Genomic DNA, 21,416 nt, shown 5'->3' on the forward strand with positions numbered 1-21,416 from the left:
TCTAGTGGCATAAGGTATTCTACTGCAAGCGGAGGAGTGGAGTGCTCTTCGTCAAAAGCAAGCTTTTGGATTCCACAGGACATTTCCAATTCAACGGTTGGAAGAAGAATACTGTGTAAAGCCCTTAGTTGGAAAGCTTTTGCAGGTCCCTTTTGGTCTCCATGGTTGGCTTCTACACCAACCAGTTTGTCCAGCTGCCTTTTCTAGTCTTTTCGCACCTGGAGATGATTTCATTGCCTTTGGGGGGTGGGGGGACTGACAAGAAACTAGAGATCCCTCCCTCCTCCAAAAACTAACAAAAAATAAATCTTGTCTTGCACCCATGTGGCCTCTCGGTGAGAGGAAACAGAGACAGCTTGGTCAGAAACTAAGAAAAGGGGAACTGAAAGGGTGGGGTTAGTTCAGATGAGAGTTGGACTGCATGTTGTTCAATGTGGCTCTTCAAACCCATCTCCTACGGCAACTGCCATTGCTCCGACCCTCTGCTCAAATATCAGAAAGGCAGTGGGGGTCACATCTCCCAGAATCTGGGGGCCTCTCGCTGAAAGGAAAGCCTGTAATCTACGGAAGAAAAGAAAGAGGAAATAGCCAGTAAGTGACTTCGTTTCTCTATCTCTTATTTTTACTTCTACCTCCTCCTCTATCATCTCTATTCTCTCTCTCTCTCTCTCTCTCTCTCTTCCTCCCTCCCTCCCTTCTTTTCCCCATCTTCCCTTCCTTTTCTCTCTCCTTTATTTCTTTCTTTCCTTCCTTCCTTCTTTCCTCCCTCCCTCCCTCCCTCCCTTCTTTTATTCTAGCAAGGAAAGAACTTTTAAGCAATTACAATTGTTCACCTCTATATCTCTATATTCTACCACTACCTCTATTTCTACTTCTACCTCTTCCTCTATCATCTCTCTCCCTTCCTCCTTCCTTCCTTCCTTCCCTCCTCCCTCCCTCCCTCCCTCCCTCCCTCATTGTCTTCCTCCATTCCTTCCTTTTCTCCCTTCCTTCCTCCCTCTCTCCCTTTTCTCCCTTCCTTCTTTCTTTTCTCCCTTCCTTTTCTTTCCTTCCTTCCTTCCTTCCTTCCTTCCTTCCTTCCTTCCTTCCTTCCTTCCTTCCTTCCTTCCTTCCTTCCTTCCTTCTACCAAAGCAAGAACTTTTAAGAAATTACAACAATTTCTCTATATCAGCATTCGGTTAATGCCTGGGGAAGAAATAAATTCAGTGCCAATATTTTACATAATATTTACATCTGTCTGTTCTATGCTCCTTTAACGTGGCACTTTTCTGGGAACCTAGCCCTGCGCATCTCTGAGAATGCAGCTGTCCACTATAGGCAGACTGAAAGCTTACAGTTCATGCATTACAAGGTGATTCTTGATTTTTTTTAAAATGTACACAGAAGAGGCAGCTGTGCTATCTAACAGGTGTGTGCATTAGCTCTCTTTCTTCCTACTTTGCGTGGGCATTTTATAGAGGCCTAGATTTACTCAGAAGCAAGTTCTGTCTAGTTGACTTTTGTAGAATTTCAGCCTTCAGCCTTCTGCAGAGATGCTCTGGCTGGGTTGACACATGCCACTCATCTGTGTAGTTTGTGGTTTGCAAAGCACAATGGCCAAATTCACATGATCTGTGGAGTTAAAGCCCAACACAAATAGATGCAAAGAAGGGCAAACACAATGTCAGTACTGGATATAGTTAGCTTGAAGGAAAGACAGGCAGGGCAAGGATTAGTGGACAATTGGGCCTTTCTAGAATCTAAAGACATCTTGTGTGGACTTTTTCTTAAAAATCCCAGAAGCCAGATTCCAGTGATTATGGAAATCATCCTGTCAGGAGCAGCATTTTGATAATGGGGACAGTCATCAGGGGAGAATGTAAGGTTGGCTCAGTTGACCATCTTCAAGCAAAAGGTGAATAAGGACTATAGGCTTCCTTCTTGATATTAGGGGTGCATAGCTTTGAATTTTTCATAAAGCACATTGGTGCACAGTAGATGCTGAATCAATGCAAAAAAAAAAAAGAGGGGGAGTTGTACAGCACATCAAAAATGGCAACCATTTCCCTGACTAGAGAAAAATGTGGTTCAAGGAAATAGCACTTTCTTTTTCCCCCTTTTTAATTCAAGCTGTCTTCCCAGGATATTAGAGCCTAACTCAACGGTCTTCAAACTTGGCAAGTTTAAGACTTGTGGACTTCAACTCCCAGAATTCCTCAGCTAACATGACTGGAGGAGGAATTCTGGGAGTTGAAGTCCACAAATCTTAAAGCTGTCAAGTTTGAAGACCCTTGGTCTAACTGAATGCCAAAATAATTAGATACAAAGGCTGTTTTGCCATCACTCTGCTGAAGACCTCATTCCCACAGCACCACCTTAGGCTTAAAGATATTTAGCCATGTAGTAGGGCTGTATTGGTATTATCCTTCTCATCTTCTCATTTCTCATCCTTTCTTAACTTCTCATCTTCCTTACTATCTTCTGTTAGTAACATGACTGATCAGTAGTTGTTTCTATCTGATGATTAATGATAGTAACTATGATTTATGATTTATCACCTTGTTGTTTGTATGTACACTGAGAGCTTATGCACCGGAAACTAATTCCTTGTGTGTCCTATCACACTTAATCAATAAAGAATTCTATTCCATATGTACTACTGCCTTCCATCTATATCTGTGTGGCAGAAATGAAAAATAGATTAGCTTTCAAGAGCACTGCTGTTTTCTGGCTATCTGACCATTACTACTGAAGTACGGTAATTAAAAGTATAGTAGTAAAACAGGCCATGAAGAATATGAATATCATATGTTTGCCCCTTCAAAATAATGTTGTTGAAACATACCCCTTTTTTTGCTGGTTGCATAAATAATGTTGTTTAAAGTTAATACAACAGGAGTGAGCCTGCATTACACAACGTCACATATGCAAAGAGTAGATACTGTACATAACAATAACAATACATTATTATTACATTTTTATGCCACCTGACCTGTCAGCAATTCTACAGAATTTAATATTTCTGGCTACATACATTGTTTGTGCAACCAGCTACAATAATATAGTATTATTAAAGCATCAGGCTAGAAAGTGGAAGACTATGAGTTCTAGTCCTGCCTTAGCTGGATGACTTTGGGACAATCACCAGGAGACAGTGAGTTCTAGTCCCACCTTAGGCGTGAAAGCCAGCTTCATGACTTTGGGCCAGTCACTCTCTCTCAGCCCACCCCACCCCACACGGTGGTTGTTCTGGGGAAAATAGGAGAAGGAAGGTATGAATGTGTTCACTAAGTTGAACATATGGTGAATAAAGGCAGGATACAAATAAATGCATAAAAATGATTAAATCTACATGCCACCCAAATGCCAGCAAATCTATCTATCTATCCACCCATCCATCCATCCATATCTTTATCTACCTACCTACCTACCTGAGTATCTATCTATCCATCCATCTATCCATCCATCATCTATCCATCCATCATCTATCCATCCATCATCCATCATTATCTATCTGTTTATCTGTTTATCTATCTGTCTATCTATCTATCTATCTATCTATCTATCTATCTATCTATCTATCTATCTATCTATCTATGTGTGTGTATGTATCTATATGTTTGTATCTATGTATCCATCCATCTATATATCTATCTATGATTGGATAGAAATAAATACCACTGTTTAAGAATTTGGTATGTATGTATGTATGTGGATAGAAATAAATGCCACTGTTCAATTTTGCTTAGCGATTTCACGGTTGTTGTCAGCGGCAGTCCAGCAAATTGATCACGGAGGAGGAAGAGGGAGAAGAAGAGGAGAGGAGCCATGTCCAATGTTATCCTAGAGAGCATCTTTCTGAAACGTTCCCAGCAGAAGAAAAAGACTTCTCCGCTGAATTTCAAGAAGCGCCTCTTTATGCTGACAGAGACCAAGCTCTCTTACTATGAATACGACTTCGAACGTGGGGTGAGTCCTTGAAGACCCTTGAACGACAGAAAACAAGATTTGCAGAAAGTCTTCTTTAACCAGATTTATCGAAAGGGGAAAAGGGATTAGTTCTCAGACACATCAACAACCGGATACTCCCACTTTATCACCCGTTTCATCCCTAAATTTGATAGTACAGGTAGTCCTCAACTTACGACCACAATTGAGCTCCAACATTTCTGTGTCTAAGTGAGACATTTGTCAAGTGATGTTGTGGTTCACCGGCAGCCTGTGCAAATGGCAGCGGAATCGGACAGTGGGGAAGAACGGGGACCAGTCTGGGAGTCTGGAGAGGACTCAGACAAGGGTCCTGCGTCCGATGCAGAGATGCGGCCAGGACTATCTGGGAGTGGGGTGCTGCCTCCGGATCCTGACAGCAGAGAGGCAGATGAAGAAGGGGAGCCTGTTCCCAGTGCGTGTATGTGCAGAACTGCTAGAAGGCAAGAGTAGCTGAGACAAAAGGGGTCACTCAGGAGTAAGGCTGGTAGGTGATAGCCCCTCCCATAAGGGATAAAAGTCAGGCCTAAATGATGAAACCTTTGCAGAAAGCCAAGTAGTTCGATCGGTTCCGAGTCCTCCTTGAAGCTCTGTGTACTTTGGTTGGTTTTTCCTTGTACTTCGGTTGGTTTCTTTTATAGTTAGTTGGATACTTCTGTTTTTGGCAGCATTCCACTGCACTGAAAGGTGTGTGCTTATCTTGGGGGACTGGTTAAGATTAGTTCTGGCTAGGAATGTTTTTTTAAACCCTCCAAATATTTTCACTGTCTTCCTGCAGCGCAGAGGAAGTAAGAAGGGCTCGGTGGACATCGATAAAATCACCTGTGTCGAGATTGTGATTCCAGAAAACAATCCTCCTCCGGAACGACGGGTATCGGTAAGGAGGCATTTCTGCCTCTTCTAAGAATGCTGGTTTAGTCCTAGATACTGTGGCATGTTGGTGGGCCATTCTCACTGCAGCTCCTCCTGCTATAGGGAGCTGTCAGTCAAGTGATGAAAAAAGCATTGTTTGCTTTTTTCTTGTTTTTTACTGTCATACCCAAACTAGGATCCTTGGCTAGGAATGAAAGGCCAACCACAAAGAATGATGCCTAGTTGGCTTGGCAACAGGGAAATTTCACAGTTAGATTATGAAAATTTTGCCTATGGGAGCCAGGTGGAACGTTCCTAGCTTTTAAAATTTCCCCGAAGTGTGATGCACAAGCATAGAATTTGCTTTGATGTCCTCATTATATGCCCATATGTATGTTATGCATGCATGCATGCATGTATCATTTTTTTCAACTGTTTTGCACGCAGCGAAAAGAAGATGCAAATGAACACGAGCAGATTTCCATTATAGAAAGGTTTCCTTATCCTTTCCAAGTAAGTTTTATTTTTTTTTCCTATCATCTTTTCAATCCTCACTGATGAAACAAACATCAGCCAAGAAGTTTGGGTTTCTGTGTCAGGTTGGGCCAACACCCAAAGTAGCTAAGTTTAGGAGGCTGGGAAAATATAATGCCAAGTTCTTCAAATGGCCTGCTGTGCATATTTTATGAGTGAAGTTAGAAAAACGTAGAACCAAAGGCCTCATGATTGGAGGTGCTTTTGATAATCTGAAGATCAATCAACTTATCTTTTTTATGCAGTGTTCCTCAATATTGGCAACTTGAAAGAATGAAAGAATGAATGAATGAATGAATGAATGAATGAATGAATTATTTATTGGCCAAGTGTGATTAGATACACAAGGAATTTGTCTTGGTGCATGTGCTGTCAGGGTACATAAAAAGAAAAGATACATTCGTTAAGAATCATAAGGGACAACACTTAATGATAGTCATAGGATACAAATCATACTAGGAAACAGTCAATATAGATAATAAAGTTACAAGCAACAAAGTTACAGTCATACAGTCAGAAATGGTAAGGGATGGGTGATAAGGAGTGATGAGAAGATTAATAGTAATGCGGATTTTGTAAATAATTGGACAGTGTTGAGGGAATTATTTGTTTAGCAGAGTGATGGCATTTGGGAAAAAACTGTCTTTGTGAGTCTAGTTGTTCTGGTGTGTAGGGCTCTATAGCGTTGTTTTGAGGGAAGGAGTTGAAACAGTTTAAGAAGCAGGAGCTTCGATATCCAGGATTTCCCAGCTAGGATAGCAATAGCACTTAGACTTATATATACCGCTTTGCAGTCCTCTCTAAGCGGTTTACAGAGTCAGCCTATTGCCCCCAACATCTGGGTCCTCATTTTGCTGATCTCAGAAGGATGGAAGGCTGAGTCAACCTTGAGCCGGTCAGGATTGAATTCCTGACAGTAGGCAGAATTAGCCTGCAATACTGCCTTCTAACCACTGTGTCACCTTGGCTCTCTCTTAAATGACTCACATGGTGATTAAGGGAGTCTGGCTTCTCCAATTAACTTCACTTGCCAGAAGGTTGCAAATGGCGATCCCATAACACCGAGTTTCCGCAACCGCTATAATCTCATGCCAGTTGCCAAGCAGCCGAATTTTTGATCACGTCACCCTTGGGGATGTTGCAACCATCGGAAGTATGAGGAGCAATTATGACTCAGTTTTTTTCAGGGCCATTGTAGCTTTGTACACTCACTAAACCGATGCTTGTAGGTGGAGGGCTACCTATCTTTTAACTACTGTTTATGTCTACTTTATGTGTCCCCAAGATTGTATACGATGAAGGACCTCTCTATGTCTTCTCTCCCATGGAGGAATTACGGACCCGCTGGATTCACCAACTGAAAAGCAGTCAGTATCCATGTGGTTGAAACCAGGGGTGGAATCCCACCGGTATAACAACCGGGTCGGTGATTGCACACTTCACACGAGCATGCATGCTTTACGTCTGTGCTGCGCATTTAAGAAAGCTTACCTTCTACAGCAGTCCCTGTGAATAAAACAACTGAGGCATGGCAAAACGCACTTCTCGTCCAAGAAGCTTCTTCAACTCTGATAATGAACTCTTGGATGAGAAGCAAAACATCTTCAAAAAATAAAAACAACAACCCAGAAAGTCCAGTTGCCTCTTGAAAAAGGTTTATTATGAGATTGATGGTTGCAACCAAGCAAGGTGCCTAGGGATAAGACCAGTATAATGGCTGGGTTTGTACAAGATTTAATTAAAAAGACAATTGTAGGTCATAGACCTTTTCCAAATAGATTATTAGGCCATCAGATTAAGCTGTAATAATATGATAGGTTGATTGGTTTGGGCATTGCATGATCAGCAAACATAGTCCTTGGGTTTTGTTGAGCCAGGGTTAAAATGAAGGGAGTGAATGTAGACATAATGTTGAATTGCTAAGTGAATGTTTTAACAAATAAATCATACTCCTATGGTCCGAGTTACTGCTTGGCATTCTCTTCAGAAATCTCTCTTATTCCATATTTGCTGCAGTGACCTATTATAACAGCAACTTGGTGCAGAAGTATCATCCTTGTTTCTGGACAGATGGACAATATCTTTGTTGCTTCCAGACCGCCAAAATGGCCATGGGGTGCAAAGTTTTGGCCGGCCGGAGTCAAAGTAAGAAACCACCTCGCCTTCTACTTGTGTCTTCACTCTCATCTCAGCTTCTTCCTTTATTTATGCAGGTAGTCCTCAACTTACAACCATTCATTGAGTGGTTGTTCAGAGTTAGAACAGCACCAAAAACAAGTGACTTACAACTGGTCCTCGTACTTAAGACACAGCCACATGATCAAAAATTATATGCTTGGTAACTGGTGTCAGCTTTCCTCCACTCCAAACAATAACTCTGAGACAAGCATCTTCTGAAAAATTCTGTTTTATTTGGATAGTTAACTGGCACTTCTGGGGAATCCCGAATCTGAAAGTTCCGGACTTCCTTGCAATAAGTAAAAAATTATAAATCCATCCCCTGCACCCATCATCACATCCCATTCCCCAATCACCATCCGTCCTAACTTGAGACTTCCTCTCACTTATGGGCAGAATAACATGACCTTGACTTAGAGAAATAATGTTACTATGTCTAACCACGTACACTCCAAGAAATTCCCCCCTCCCATTTTCCCAGGCTCAAGAACATGGCAGTGTGGAAGCATCTGGTGCTAATATGGCTTCCAAAACATCAATTTATAATGGTCGTAGCGCCCTGGAGTCATGTGATTTGCAACCTTCCCAGCCAAGCAAAGTCAAGGAGGGAAGCTGAATGCACTTAATGCCCAATGATTCCTTTAATGACAAAAATGGTTGTAACTTTGGGCGGGACTCACTGAACAAGCATCTTGATTAGCAGTGGAAATTCTGATTCCAATTTGTGATCCTAAGCCAAGGACTACTGTACCTGTCATGGTTAACCAGCTATGGACAGAAAGGCAGGATATCAGCTCTATCAATCCATATCATATCAATCAATAAAAAAATAATAATCAATCAATCAATCACACTTGTCCTTTCCTTGAAGGTTTCAAAAGTGGCCGTTTGCTTCAGAAGCCCGAAAAGCCATTGCCTCCAACGCCAGAGGAGAATCAGGTAATTTTATGGGCTGGTGTGGCTACTATGTCTACTTCAATCCTACCCCCCTATGGCTACTACATTCACGTCGGAAGCAACTTCTAAGGGGCTTCTGGGTTGAAAGGATTAGCCGGTGGCATCACAGTTGCCCAGAGGACGCCCAAGGGGGCCCTTTTCACACCCCAGTTATTTTTCCAACAAAGTAGTACCTATTTATCTACTTGCATTTGCATGCTTTTGAACTGCTAGGTGGGCGGGAGCTGGGTCAAATTGATGGGAGCTCATTCCATCTTGTGGCTCACTCTTGGGTATCGAACTGCCGAGCTGTCGACCTCTTAATCGACTTTTGACTCAGTGTCCTAACCACGTGAGCCACCACGGCCCCCCTGGTGTGGGTAGATTCGACACCCCTAATGCCTGGGCAGGGTCTGAGTCTTGTGACCAGATCCCTAGAAGGCCTTATATTTTCCACCTTGCTTTCTCAATCCTTCCAAAGTTCATGAAGAAGCCTCTGCCACCCAAGCCGACACCCAGCATTCCTTCCAAGACGAGGAAGGTGATCGCTCTCTACGATTACACCCCCATGAATGACCAGGATTTGCAGCTCCAGAAAGGGGAAGAATATCTCATCCTGGAGGAGAGCAGTGAATCCTGGTGGAGAGCCCAAGACCAGGATGGGTATGAGATGGGAGAAAGAAGGGCAATGGCAACGGTCACGTTGTCTTGGGGTAGATTTCATTGTGGTTTGGTTTATGATCTAGATCAGTGTTTCTCAACTTGGCTAGAGTAGAGTAGAGTAGAGTAGAGTAGAGTAGAGTAGAGTAGAGTAGAATAGAATAGAATAGAATAGAATAGAATAGAATAGAATAGAATAGAATAGAATAGAATAGAATAGAATAGAATAGCTGGAAGGGATCTTGAGAGGTCTTCTAATCCAACCCCCTGCCTAGGCAGGAAACTCAATACCAATTCAGGCAAAGATCCATGGACGTCAACTCCCAGAATTCCCCAGCCAGCCATACTGGTTCAGATTGATGTTGGTTTAGCATTTCAGGTGTTAGAGTTCCCAAATGTTTATTTTGAAGGGTGTGTGGGTGTGCCAATGTCTTTGTTTACCTGCACGGCGAAAATATCTGACCCATCCCTTCTGACTTTGAGGGCTTTAATCATGGGAAATTCCCACTGGGCAGGCAAAAAAAGGTCAGTTTTGAGCAATTGTTTGTGATGTTCAGTAAGGCAATAATGCCTACATTCAACTCGGCTATGTAAGCATCAAGACTCTATAGTTTTAGATTTGCCATTCTCTTAGATTTAATAAAGGAAGCCTGATAACTCTAGTGGTCTTATCATCCTTCTTCTTCTTCCCCTTCTGCTTCCTTCCATCCAGGAAACAAGGTTACATCCCCTCCAATTACATCACCGAAACAAGAGATTCTCTGGAGATATTTGAGTGAGTGTCCTCTGATTGGCTGGATCCTTTCATGGAGATGACAGATAGACTCCAACGCATCTAATGGACTCCAGATGGCAGAGGACTGATGGACTGAATTATTCAGTTCAAGTCTGGGCTCTTCTGCCTCATTGTCAGTCGGATTTCTTTCTCCAGATGTTTCATTCCTCCTCCACCATTTGAGATGATAGCTTGTCCATCTGGACTCCAGACGTAGAAGATCAGCTAGTAATAAGATGGGTGGGACCAGATCAGTGGTGGGATACAAATTCTTTCACTACCGCTTCTGTGGGCATGGCTTGGTGGGCGTGGCAGGGGAAGGATACTGCAAAATCCCCATTCCTTCTCCACCCCACTAACCTGCTTTCCAGCTCCGTTCTCCTGTGCAGGGCAACCAAAGAAAACTCAGCCAATCAGCTGGGACTCAAAGGGAGGCAGAAAATAGATGGGGGCGGGGCCAGTCAGAGATGGGATTTGCCGGTTCTCTGAACTACTCAAAATTTCCACTACTGGTTCTCCAGAACTGGTCAGAACCTGCTGAATACTACCTCTGGACCAGATGCTCAACATTGCTTTGTCCCATATTGGCATCAAACAGGAGGGCAGGTTTGGGAATGAACCCCTAAATCAATTCTTCTGGAGAATTTCATTTTCATTCTTTACTCCAAATAAATTCCTCCCACAAGGCTTTCTATGCTTGACTTTCATCCTAGGTGTTCTTTCTTGACAATTATCTTGTCGTGTTTTAGGTGGTATTTGAAAAACATAACCCGAAGGCAAGCGGAAGAATTGCTGAAGAAAGAGGTATTGTTTTGTGTCTGTCTCGCCCGTCCTTCCTCCTCTTCCTTTCATTGCAAGGAATTTGTGTTTTCTCAACTCTTGCAAATTAAAGTTGTGTGGACTTCAACTCCCAGAATTCCCCAGCCAGCACATGGGAGGGGGGAATTTGTTGGCTTGGGAATTCTGGGAGTTGAAGTCCACACAACTTGCCAAGTTTGAGAAAAACTGCAAGGAATTCTAAATAAGGATTTGGGGGAAATCATCTATGATTGTGAATATGCTGTGTATGTTCTGTAGTACCCCTTTTATTTCTGCTTAGTTTCTGGATCCAATCAGGAGTAGCTAATGACCAGGAACTAGTTTGTATATCATATCATTTCATTCTAAGATCTTAAATTGTATGGCAAGAATTTGTCTTTGCTTATAATCCTTGTGAAGGATGCAATAGATGTAGACGTAGAGTTTTACTACTACCAACTACTTGCTACTAGGGCTAGTAAGCCAGCATTCTAGATCAGCGTAGCTTTATCAAAGGGTTTAGAAGCAACCCCCCAAGAGGGGCTTCCATCAAGAGATCTAGGTCTTGTCTTACACTGAAAAATTAATCATTCCTCAATCCTCACAACTGAAACATTTAGGCATTTCTATATTTCAGAGCAAAGATGGCGGTTTCATCGTTCGAGATTCTATCAGCAAGACAGGCAAATACACTGTCTCTGTGTTTGCTAAGTCCTCTGGGTGAGTGTGACCTGCTGATAAAAAAATAAATGTGAATTCCACACCAGGTTAGTCCTCAAGAAGGGCTCCACGATCTGTAGATTTTAGCAACGTATTAGGAGAAACGTCCTTATGGTTGACAGTGGAAGCTTTCAAGAAGAGACTGGACTGCCATCTATCAGAAATGGTGTAGGGTCTCCTGCCTGGGCAGGGGGTTGGACTGGATGACCTACGAGGTCCCTTCCAACTCTGTATAAACTGTAATGGGATAGGCTGCTTGAAGGTCCATAGTTTTTATATGGAAAAGTTGACCAAATAATAATAATAAAAAAATTCAACAATATCATAATCACCCGGAAGATGGCCTTTAGTTTACTTGGCTTAAGTTTATTAATTATGCAGGACGAAGGCATAATAATTTATTCTTAATCAGTTTTAGGTTCCTAGTTAATATAATTATAAAAAGTGATACATATATATATATATATATATATATATATATATATATATATATATATATATATATATATATATATATATATATATATATATATATTGTTTCTTATAGATCCTAGTGTTATTAATTGTTAAAAAATTTAAATAAAGAGGAGTGGAGATATCCCTGCACTGAACAATGGATTAGATTAGATGACCTCAACATCCCATACCAACTTTCTGGCTCTTTCTTTCTAAACGGGGTGGACTTTCTCTTTCTTTTCCTACAGCAATGGCTCCTTCTTTCTGGAGATCCAATTCCTCAGGTCACCCGTCTTTGTTTCTCTCAGAGTCCCCTTTTTAAACACCTGATTGCTTCCTTAGGGATCCTCAGGGCACCATCCGCCATTATGTGGTGTGCTCAACGCCCCAGAACAAATATTTCCTGGCCGAGAAGCACCACTTCGACACTATCCCAGAGCTCATCAACTATCACCAACACAACTCCGCAGGTGAGGACGAGCAGCTGTGTCAGGATTCCGTCAGTTACTCCATTTAAATCATGAGTCTCGAGCCAAACTTCCAAAACTTAAAAAGGATTTATTGGGAGTTAAACTGTCCGGCACTGCCTGGGTATAGCCAACTCAAAGACACTTCGTTCATTGTCACCCTTGACCCTGGTTTTCCCTCCAGCTCCTGGGTGTATCGTAATTCATATTCTCCAATGGGACACATCCATAGCCAAGAGTCATCAATCATGTTCTCCAGTTAGAATTTTGCGTGGCTGACCCGAGACCTTAGCAGTAGCCCAGAAGTACCAAACCGTTGTGCTAATATGTGCCATGTCTTCTCAGCACCCTTAAATGTTTTTTTTTTAATTTAAAAATACTTAAATGTACTTAAATGGGTGTTTAGCATCTCACCTAGCTCTTGCAGGCAGCTCGGTCCTTCTCAGTTAAAGAAAAGCTGGTGTTATTTAATCCCTTATTGCAGAACGTGTTTGTGGTTGATAACTGTATGCTTAGCAAAAGGCAAAAGATTATTCTGAAGATAAAAAGCATTCTTCACTGCTTTTGGCATCTGTGCTACTTTTTCATGATTGGTTTGGAGCACAGAAAGGTGCCTTTGGATTGGCCTGGACTCCTGGCGACTATCTGGACAAGTCCCTGCATTCTGTTCCGTTGTAGTCTACTATTTTATTTCATTTCATTTCATTTCAATTTATTTATTTAGGGAATTTATATTGTTGCCTATTTGCACACGGCAACTTTTATTTTACTGTATTATTTTATTGTGTTATTGCATTATTTCATATTTTATTTTATTTTACTTTTTTATTATTTTATTTTACTTTATTTTGTATTGTTTTATTTTATTTTTGATATTTTATATTGTTTTTATTTTATTATTTTTATCGTACCTTTATTGCATTATTTATTTTATTTTTTATATTTTATTTTATTTTACTTTATTTCATTTTATTGTTTTGTTTTTTATATTTTATTTTATTTTTATTTTATTATTTTTATTGTATTTTATTGCATTATTATTTATTTTATTTTATTATTATTTGGCAGCACTTTCAGAAGTCATTTCCTCTTGCCTCCTTCCTCCTAGGATTGAGAGAGAGGGGGGGATTGGTCGCAAGGTCACCCAGTTGACTCTATGCCCAAGGCAGAACTAGAACTGCCAGTCTCCTGGTTTCTAGCCCAGCGCCTTCAGTTACTACACCAAATGGGCTCTTCTTAATGTTGAGTAATCTTCTAATAACATCGATATTTTTATCCACCAGGACTTATCTCCCGATTGAAGTATCCTGTTTCAACACAACAGAAATCTGCTCCTTCCACCGCAGGGCTTGGATATGGTAATACCTCGATGTCCTTGTGTGATGTCTTTGGTTGGGTTCACCCACTAGATCCATAAACAACTTAGAAGCTTTCCTTTCTTTCTTTCTTTGGCGTTTCGTGGTCTGTGCTCTCTCAGTAGTTCATGTTGGGAAGATTGTGCAAACCCAGTTAACTCATCTTCTGTCAGATCCATTTTATTAGAGATCATTATTATTATTGGCACATCTGAAGAAAACCTGAATCTGAGATTTCTGAGTTTTCCTTAGCCCAAAGAGAATCCAAAAATCCAACCCCTGCACCCAATAGTTCATTAATCATTACTTTGTTCCAACCGGAGACTATGCCCAGTCACTCCCCTCCAGGTGCAGAGTAACATGTCCTTGACTCTCTGAAAAAGGAATGTTGTTGGGGCTAATTTTCCATCGCTCCTTGAAGTCCTCCTCCCATATTACCAGGCACTGAATGTGGCACTGTGGTGGGATTCCCAAAAATGTATTGCTGGTTCTGTGGGCATGGCTTAGTAGGCGTGCATGGCTTGGTGGGCATGGCTTGGTGTCGTGGCAGGGGAAGGATACTGTAAAATCCCCATTCCCTCCCTCCTCCTGGGGGAAGGTTACTGCAAAATCCCATTCCTTCCCCACCCCACTAACCTGCTTTCCAGATCCATTCTCCTATGCAGGGCAACAAAAGAAGACCCAGCCAATCAGCTGGGACTTGGGAGGCAGAGAATAGCTGGGGGTTGGGCCAGCCAGAGGTGGTATTTGCCGGTTCTACGAACTAATCAAAATTTCTGCCAGTGGTTCTCCAGAACTGGTCAGAACCTGCTGAATACCACTTCTGATGTGGCAGCCCAGAAGCCTCAAAGAAAAATGGCTTCCAAGCTGACAATTAAACTAGTTAATTCAATAGCACCTTCAATGAACACAGCCTGTATATTATAGTTGATGTGTGGTTGTGACTCAAAGGCCATCATCCATTTACTTCCTATAGGACCTTCAGTGATGTTATATCAGATGCTTTGCGGGAAATTGTCCGTGGTGGTCTTCTGCTCATCCAAGTGGATTTTCATCCACCCCTTGCTTTGTGTCCTCCTTAGGGGCCTGGGAGATTGACCTGAAAGAACTGACATTTCTGAAAGAGCTGGGGACAGGCCAGTTTGGAGTGGTGAAACATGGCAAGTGGCGAGGTCAATACAACGTGGCCATCAAGATGATCAAAGAAGGCTGCATGTCAGAAGATGCCTTTATTGATGAAGCCAAAGTCATGATGTGAGCCAACATCTCCTTTTCTTCTCTTCTCTGTCAAGACTTTCCTTTAGATCAGCATGAGGAACTTGTAACCATCCAGATGTTGTTCAACTTCTACTCCCAACATCCTTCCCTTCTTGCTATGCTTGGTGGGAATCCATCCCAATTCTGAAAGCATCTCTGGACTTTCAGATTGGCCAGTGTGGTCCACCACAAATGTTGCAGGCTCAGGTTTATTTCAGCTCAGTTCTTGCTGGAGCCCTGTCATTAAAGGAAGTATATTTGGGTAGATGCTTCTCAGCTGTTCACTTGAAGACAATGTTCTTCTTTTTTTTGTAAAAGTTTTTTATTTTTGAAAGATAAACACTAACAAACACAAACATAAAACATGAACATAAAACCATCTTCCAAAATACAGCATGTCGGTTGGTACATTTCTTTTGTGCGATGTAATAATATCAACAATCTTCCCCTTCCGAACAAATTCACATTACATAAGTCAACTACACATATTATATTACATTGCATTATTATTATATCATTATTAGACAACTATAAATTCACATAGTTCTTATCAAGCAAATCTGAGTTTTAACAAATCTGAGAATTCATTTTAATATGTTCAATTATATAATATCATTACATCGTATTATCTTGCATATTATACCGTTCCTTTTTAGAACATAATTTACTTCTCTATTTTCTTATCTAACCATTGATAAAACAAATCCCAAATTTTATAATATTCTTTATCTTCGTGCTCTCTAATTGCTAGAGTGAAGACAATTTTCTTCTGTCTGTAGTTGTAAGTAAGACCTTTCTTTACAATAGATTTGAATGTTACTCTTGGACATTTTTCCTTCCTGCCACTTACATAAAAAGCCAGTTTGGAGTGAAGTACTGGGTTTGCACATCACGCCAACTAGGGTTGAAACCAATCAGGATTTATTCCTTAAATAAGCCACAGTTGGTGCTTAACAGAATATAAAGGTTGTCTGAATGACCACAGCTGAGTTCCTGAAACATGCTAAGTCCAAGCTGAACAATTTACATAATGGCTTTGATCTGCTCCTTATTTTTGCCATTTGATGGGAAAAACAGTGATGAAGGTCAAAGGTAAACCAATGAGGTTCTTGCTTTCCTTTTCAGGAATCTTTCTCATCCCAACCTGGTGCAACTGTTTGGGGTTTGCACGAAGGAAAGACCAATCTTGATTATCACCGAGTACTTGTCCAAAGGTTGCCTCTTGACCTACTTGCGGGATACTCGGCGGTCCTTCCAGGCCACCGAGCTTTTAGATATGTGCAAGGATGTCTGTGAAGCCATGGAGTATCTGGAATGCAAACAGTTTCTACACAGAGACCTGGTAAGTGACACACTGCTTAAAGGGAGAAAACTTAAGTCAATGCCTTTGGGTTGTGCTACCACTGGTGACCTTGTCATGGGTGAAGCTTGGATGACTTGTGGCCTTCCAGATGATGGTGAAGGACACATCTCTGTGACCTTAGCCAACATATCTACTGGTACAGGATTCTAGAGGTATCTGACAATACTGGAAGACCACAGCTTGCTCCTCCAACAAGGATGAAAATGCTATCAGGAACCCTCAATCTAATGATGGAGATATTGGAACTGGGGTGAAAGTGCTATCACGTCCTCAAACTGGGAAAACGATAGAGGTTGGAGGTTTTAGAACAGAGGTGAAAGTACCATTGGGAATTGCTCAAACTGGTGTAATTATGGTGATTCTAGAATGGGGGTGAAAGTGCCATCAGGATTGGTCAAACTGGGATAATGATGGAGGTTCTAGAACAGGGATGAAAGTGCCACTAGGTTTGGTCAAACTGGGATAAAGATGAAGGTTCTAGAATGGGGGTGAAAGTGCCATCAGGACTGGTCAAACTGGAATAAAGATGGAGGTTCTAGAATGGGGGTGAAAATGCCATCAGGATTGGTCAAACTGGGATAAGGATGGAGATTCTAGAATGGGGGTGAAGGTGCCATCAGAGCCCCTAAATTCACACCATGCAGGGACAGCATAGTTGATGGTTTCAGGGAGTTTATATCTCTTCCCGGCACTGTATGAACGTCTTCCTTCTGCCCAAAGGCAATTTCTTTCTTTAAAATATCTACAGTCAATGCTCCATCCAGAGAATCTTAAAACAAGCTTTGGGCATCCTGACTTTCAGAAGATGGTTACTTTTAAGTTAATGCTGGTTCATAACTGTAACAAACATTGACGTGCTTTATTTCGGTATCACATTTATATTGAAGCTTCCTCTCTTGATCTGTCTACCACAGGCTGCTCGCAACTGCTTGGTCAACGAACAAGGGGTGGTCAAAGTGTCTGATTTCGGCCTTTCCAGGTGAGTTTTGGTGCCAATGGGTCTGCAGGTTGGGAAAGTTGCCCAGGCTGAGAAATCTTCTGTTTTCCTCAATGGACTGGGAGCCACTTGAGTTATTATTGGCTTGAGGATTACAGCGTCAAGTTGCCCAACCCAACCTTCTCCTTGCAGGTATGTCTTGGATGATGACTACATCAGCTCTGTGGGAACCAAATTTCCTGTCCGGTGGTCTCCCCCAGAAGTTCTCCTCTACAGCAAGTTCAGCAGTAAATCGGACGTCTGGGCTTTTGGTGAGCATAATATATGAATCAGAATCAGAATAGAGCTGGAAGGGATCTTGGAGGTCTTCTAGTCCATCCCCCTGCTCCAGCAGGAGATCTTATAGCATTTCAGACAAGTGACCATTCATTCTCTTCTTTAAAACCTCCAGTGATGAAGCACCTACTACTTCCAGTGGCAAGCTGTTCCACTGATCACTTGTCCTCACTGTTAGGCAGTTTCTTCTTAATTCCAGGTTGCTTCTCTCCTTGATCAGTTTCCACCCATTGTTTCTTGTCCTTCCCTCAAGGGCTTCAGAGAATGGCTTGACTTCCTCTTCTTTGTGGTAGCCCCTCAAATACTGATCATGTCACCCTAGTCCTTCTTTTCTCTAGACTAGCCATACCCAGTTTCTACAACTGTTCTTCATATGGTTTTATCTCAAGGCCTTTAATCTTCTCAGTTGATCTTCTTTGCACTTTTTCCAAAGTCTCAACGTCTTTTTTGTAACGTTGTGTGACCAAAACTGGACGCAGTATTCCAGGTGTAGTCTTACCAAGGCTTTATAAAGTACTGCTTTATAAACTATGGGCATAGAAGATGATGTGTCAGAACGGGAAACCGTCATGGCTGATGAATGAAATGACAACATATTCTTGGCCACAGAGTGTGCCATTAACAAGGGTCCCAGATCCCATAAGGAAGAGGTGTTCCAATGCAATTGTTTGGTACCCACTTCTAAGTGGATGGGAGATTAGAATCCAGGAACTTTGTCCATCCAGTTGTAGCTACATGAGAATAACATCTCTCAATCTCAAGTGAATGTACATAACAGCACTTAGCAGTAGCACTTAGACTTTTATACCGCTTCACAGTGATTTACAGCCCACTCTAAGTGGTTTACAGAGTCAGCCTCTTGCCCCCCAACAATCTGGCTCCTCATTTTACCGACCTCAGAAGGACGGAAGGCTGAGTCAACCTTCAGCCTGGTGAGATTTGATCTGCCAAATTGCAAGCAGCCGGCAGTCAGCAGAAGTAGCCTGCAGTACTGCACTCTAACCACTGCTGCCACCACCAGGCTGGACTTAACAACCACAACTGAGCCCCAAAGTCCCCCTGCTAAGAAAAAGTCAGTTGTTAAGTGAGATTTTTGCCCCATTTTACAACGTTCCTCGCCACCGTTGCTTAGTCAATCACTGCAGTTGCTAAGTACGTAACATGGATGTTAAGTAAATCCAGCTTCCCTGTTGACTTTGCTTGTCAGAAGATTGCAAAAGGGAATCACGGTGACCCTGGCACACTGCAACCATCACAAATATGAATCAGAGTAATACCTGTATGGTTTTTGTCCCATTCACACAAGCGCCTTGTGCAGAAGGGACCCAAGACTTTGTGGTGCAGAGGCCAGGAATTGAGTGGCATTTCAGAAGAGGTTAAAACTAGCAGTGTCGCCCTGACCCTACGTTCTGTGATGTTTTCGCCATGGACAGGTGTCCTGATGTGGGAAGTCCACACTTTGGGGAAGATGCCCTACGAGAGGTTCACCAACAGTGAGACCACCGACCACGTCATCAAAGGGCTGCGTCTCTACCGCCCCCAGCTGGCCTCTGACAGGGTCTACGCCATCATGTACAGTTGTTGGCATGAGGTAAGCTTCCGTCTCGTTCATCCCAGGGATGAGGAGGAAGTGTGACTAAATATCTCTTTCCTGAAGGGTGGAAGAAGCATTTTTCAAAGGCTCCAATGTTGGAAATGAACGATCTCTGGATGCTTCAAAAGAAATTGGTGTCAGATGTCACTTGAGGTGTGCTGTTATGTAGTGACAGACCTTTCCAACTTCTCTTTTTTTTTAGGCATTCCACGGAGAGGGGCCTTATCTTTTAAGCACTTAAAAAGAAGATCCCTTGTCCATCTCTTTTAGAAACTGTTTTATATAAGCTATTTCATCTCTCTTTTTTCTTCCAGAAAGCAGAAGAACGTCCAAGTTTCCAGGTCCTCCTTGGGCAAATTATGGATTTAGCGAATGAAGATGTTTGATCCCCACCGGTCACCCCATGTTCATTTTCCCCTGTGAATTGTTGCCACATTCTTCAGTTTGCTGAGGAACTGCTGAATGGACACGGTGAAAAACAGAATCAGCAAGAAGGCAATCACAACCAAAATAGTTCGATCGATTGAGAACTGTCTCCAAAACTGCCTTTTACTCACCTTTGTGTTTGTCTTCAAAGCCAGCCAAAACTAACAAGACTAGCAAGTGCTGTTTAGGTGTTTTCCTATCCAGCAAGATAAGGTGCAGTTTGATCATCCCATTTCCAAGTCAGCCGAAAAGAAAACCAGCATGAAATTGTTTGTCTTCGTTTCTGATTCCTGACCCACCTCAGTCTCTGCCTTCCCATCAGGATCATGCGTGCCAAACCCTCACAGATTTTGCCCACCTGGAGATTAACCTTGGATTACGAGAAAAATCCTGCTTAGTGTTCAATAGGATGAAAACCCCTGTTGGAATGGAACAGGAAAAAAAAACTATGATTACAGACAAATGGCAGAGGCTTTTGGTAAAAGAATACGTAGGTCTTCCAAAATCACTTGAAACAAGATAATGGGATTTAATTAACGTTGGAGAACACAGCTGTTTCAAAATGTCTTGTGCAGTGATGGATAAAAATGCAAAGAAGCGATAGAAAAAATGAATTGCATTTCATAAAGAGAAAATGAACTCCTCCATCACCTTCCTGGATTCTTGTTGACTTGTTCACTGGTGCTTCGTTCAACGTGAAGATTTCTTTTTAATTTTTGTTTACTGTAAAAGTCATCTGACTAATCTTATCATCCCAAATATTCTCTTCCCCAATAAATCACATTCAACATCCTGAAAAAGTCCTCTGCTCCCAGAAACTGAAGCCAGGAATCTTACTGTAGAACTCTTCAGATAAACTTAGGGGGAAATTTCCTTTTTTTTAAAAAAAAAAGAAAGCACAAAACGGGCAAAAATGGATACAATACAGAACGGATAGAGCAGTGCAATGCACGAGACTTCACATCAAACGAGTGATACCTGAAGTCTGTTTCACTCTGAAGCAGTGAGAAAATAGAACAGGGAAGTAGTAACAGGAAGAATTCGCCACAGGATGTGTTGTAGACCGAACTGCTTTATTTTTTTTGCAAGAGATACTAAGCAGATTTTGAAAACAAGCTCACAAAATTTAGACTTCCAGTTATTATTGGTACTTATAAGTTTTTTCCAACTCTCTCATCTATCAATTTGCTCTCTCTCTCTCACTTGCATGGAAATCCTGCTCATTTAGAGCTGTCGGGTGAGCTATAAAACCGAACGATACAGAGGCATCGTAGGCGTAGAGAATATGTATACAACATGCAAAGTCGAGGCTGTGTTCTTAAAATAGCTTTTGAAAAAATAGCTTTTTTAAAATGCATTTTGTTTGGTTCTGATTTAATACAGGAAATCTTTGTATTCCGGAACACAATGCTTTAGATGTGATGAAGCAAATTTGATTTGATATTAAAATGTCGTTATTATTATTATTTATTTGCTTGGCTTTGAAAAGTATAAAAACAAAGCATTAAAAAAAATCCGTAGGAACCTCTTTTAGATGGGCTCCCTTTATCGGGTTTGTTCTTTTTATATATAGTGTCAAACCAATGTAATTACAGTGGCTCTACTATATTGTAATATATATATATATATATATATATATATATATATATATATATATATATATGTGTGTGTGTATGTGTGTGTGTGTGTGTGTGTGTGTGTGTGTTAGGACTATATGTGTGTGTGTGTGTGTGTGTGGTTTACTTTTTCATTGCACCTCGTACAGCGAAATTAAATACCATCTTCTGTTTACTTTATAACTATAA

The 21,416-nt window shown here is 41.5% G+C and overlaps 1 protein-coding gene across 2 annotated transcripts; it reads left to right on the plus strand.

Annotated features, from left to right (window-relative positions):
- Positions 1–365: 365 nt before the first annotated feature.
- Positions 366–21,077, plus strand: BTK (Bruton tyrosine kinase). Of its 2 annotated transcripts, XM_026702962.2 has the most exons (19): positions 366–591; positions 3,730–3,949; positions 4,746–4,844; positions 5,267–5,332; positions 6,639–6,720; positions 7,370–7,498; positions 8,403–8,470; positions 8,949–9,130; positions 9,840–9,902; positions 10,652–10,706; positions 11,338–11,420; positions 12,219–12,346; positions 13,627–13,701; positions 14,781–14,952; positions 16,081–16,297; positions 17,233–17,297; positions 17,448–17,566; positions 19,025–19,182; positions 19,500–21,077. In XM_026702962.2, the coding sequence occupies exons 2-19, from the start codon at positions 3,809–3,811 to the stop codon at positions 19,569–19,571; spliced, it is 1,974 nt and encodes a 657-aa protein (XP_026558747.1). In that variant the 5' UTR covers positions 366–591; positions 3,730–3,808; the 3' UTR covers positions 19,572–21,077. The 2 variants fall into 2 exon arrangements, with proteins under 2 accessions (XP_026558747.1, XP_087797164.1); XM_087941038.1 differs by lacking the exon at positions 366–591 and having other exon boundaries at positions 3,796–3,949; positions 4,751–4,844.
- Positions 21,078–21,416: the final 339 nt, after the last annotated feature.

The sequence above is a fragment of the Pseudonaja textilis genome, chromosome 12, assembly GCF_049901715.1.
Source record: "Pseudonaja textilis isolate UNSWEBS1 chromosome 12, rPseTex1.2, whole genome shotgun sequence".
Taxonomy (NCBI): Eukaryota; Metazoa; Chordata; class Lepidosauria; order Squamata; family Elapidae; genus Pseudonaja; species Pseudonaja textilis.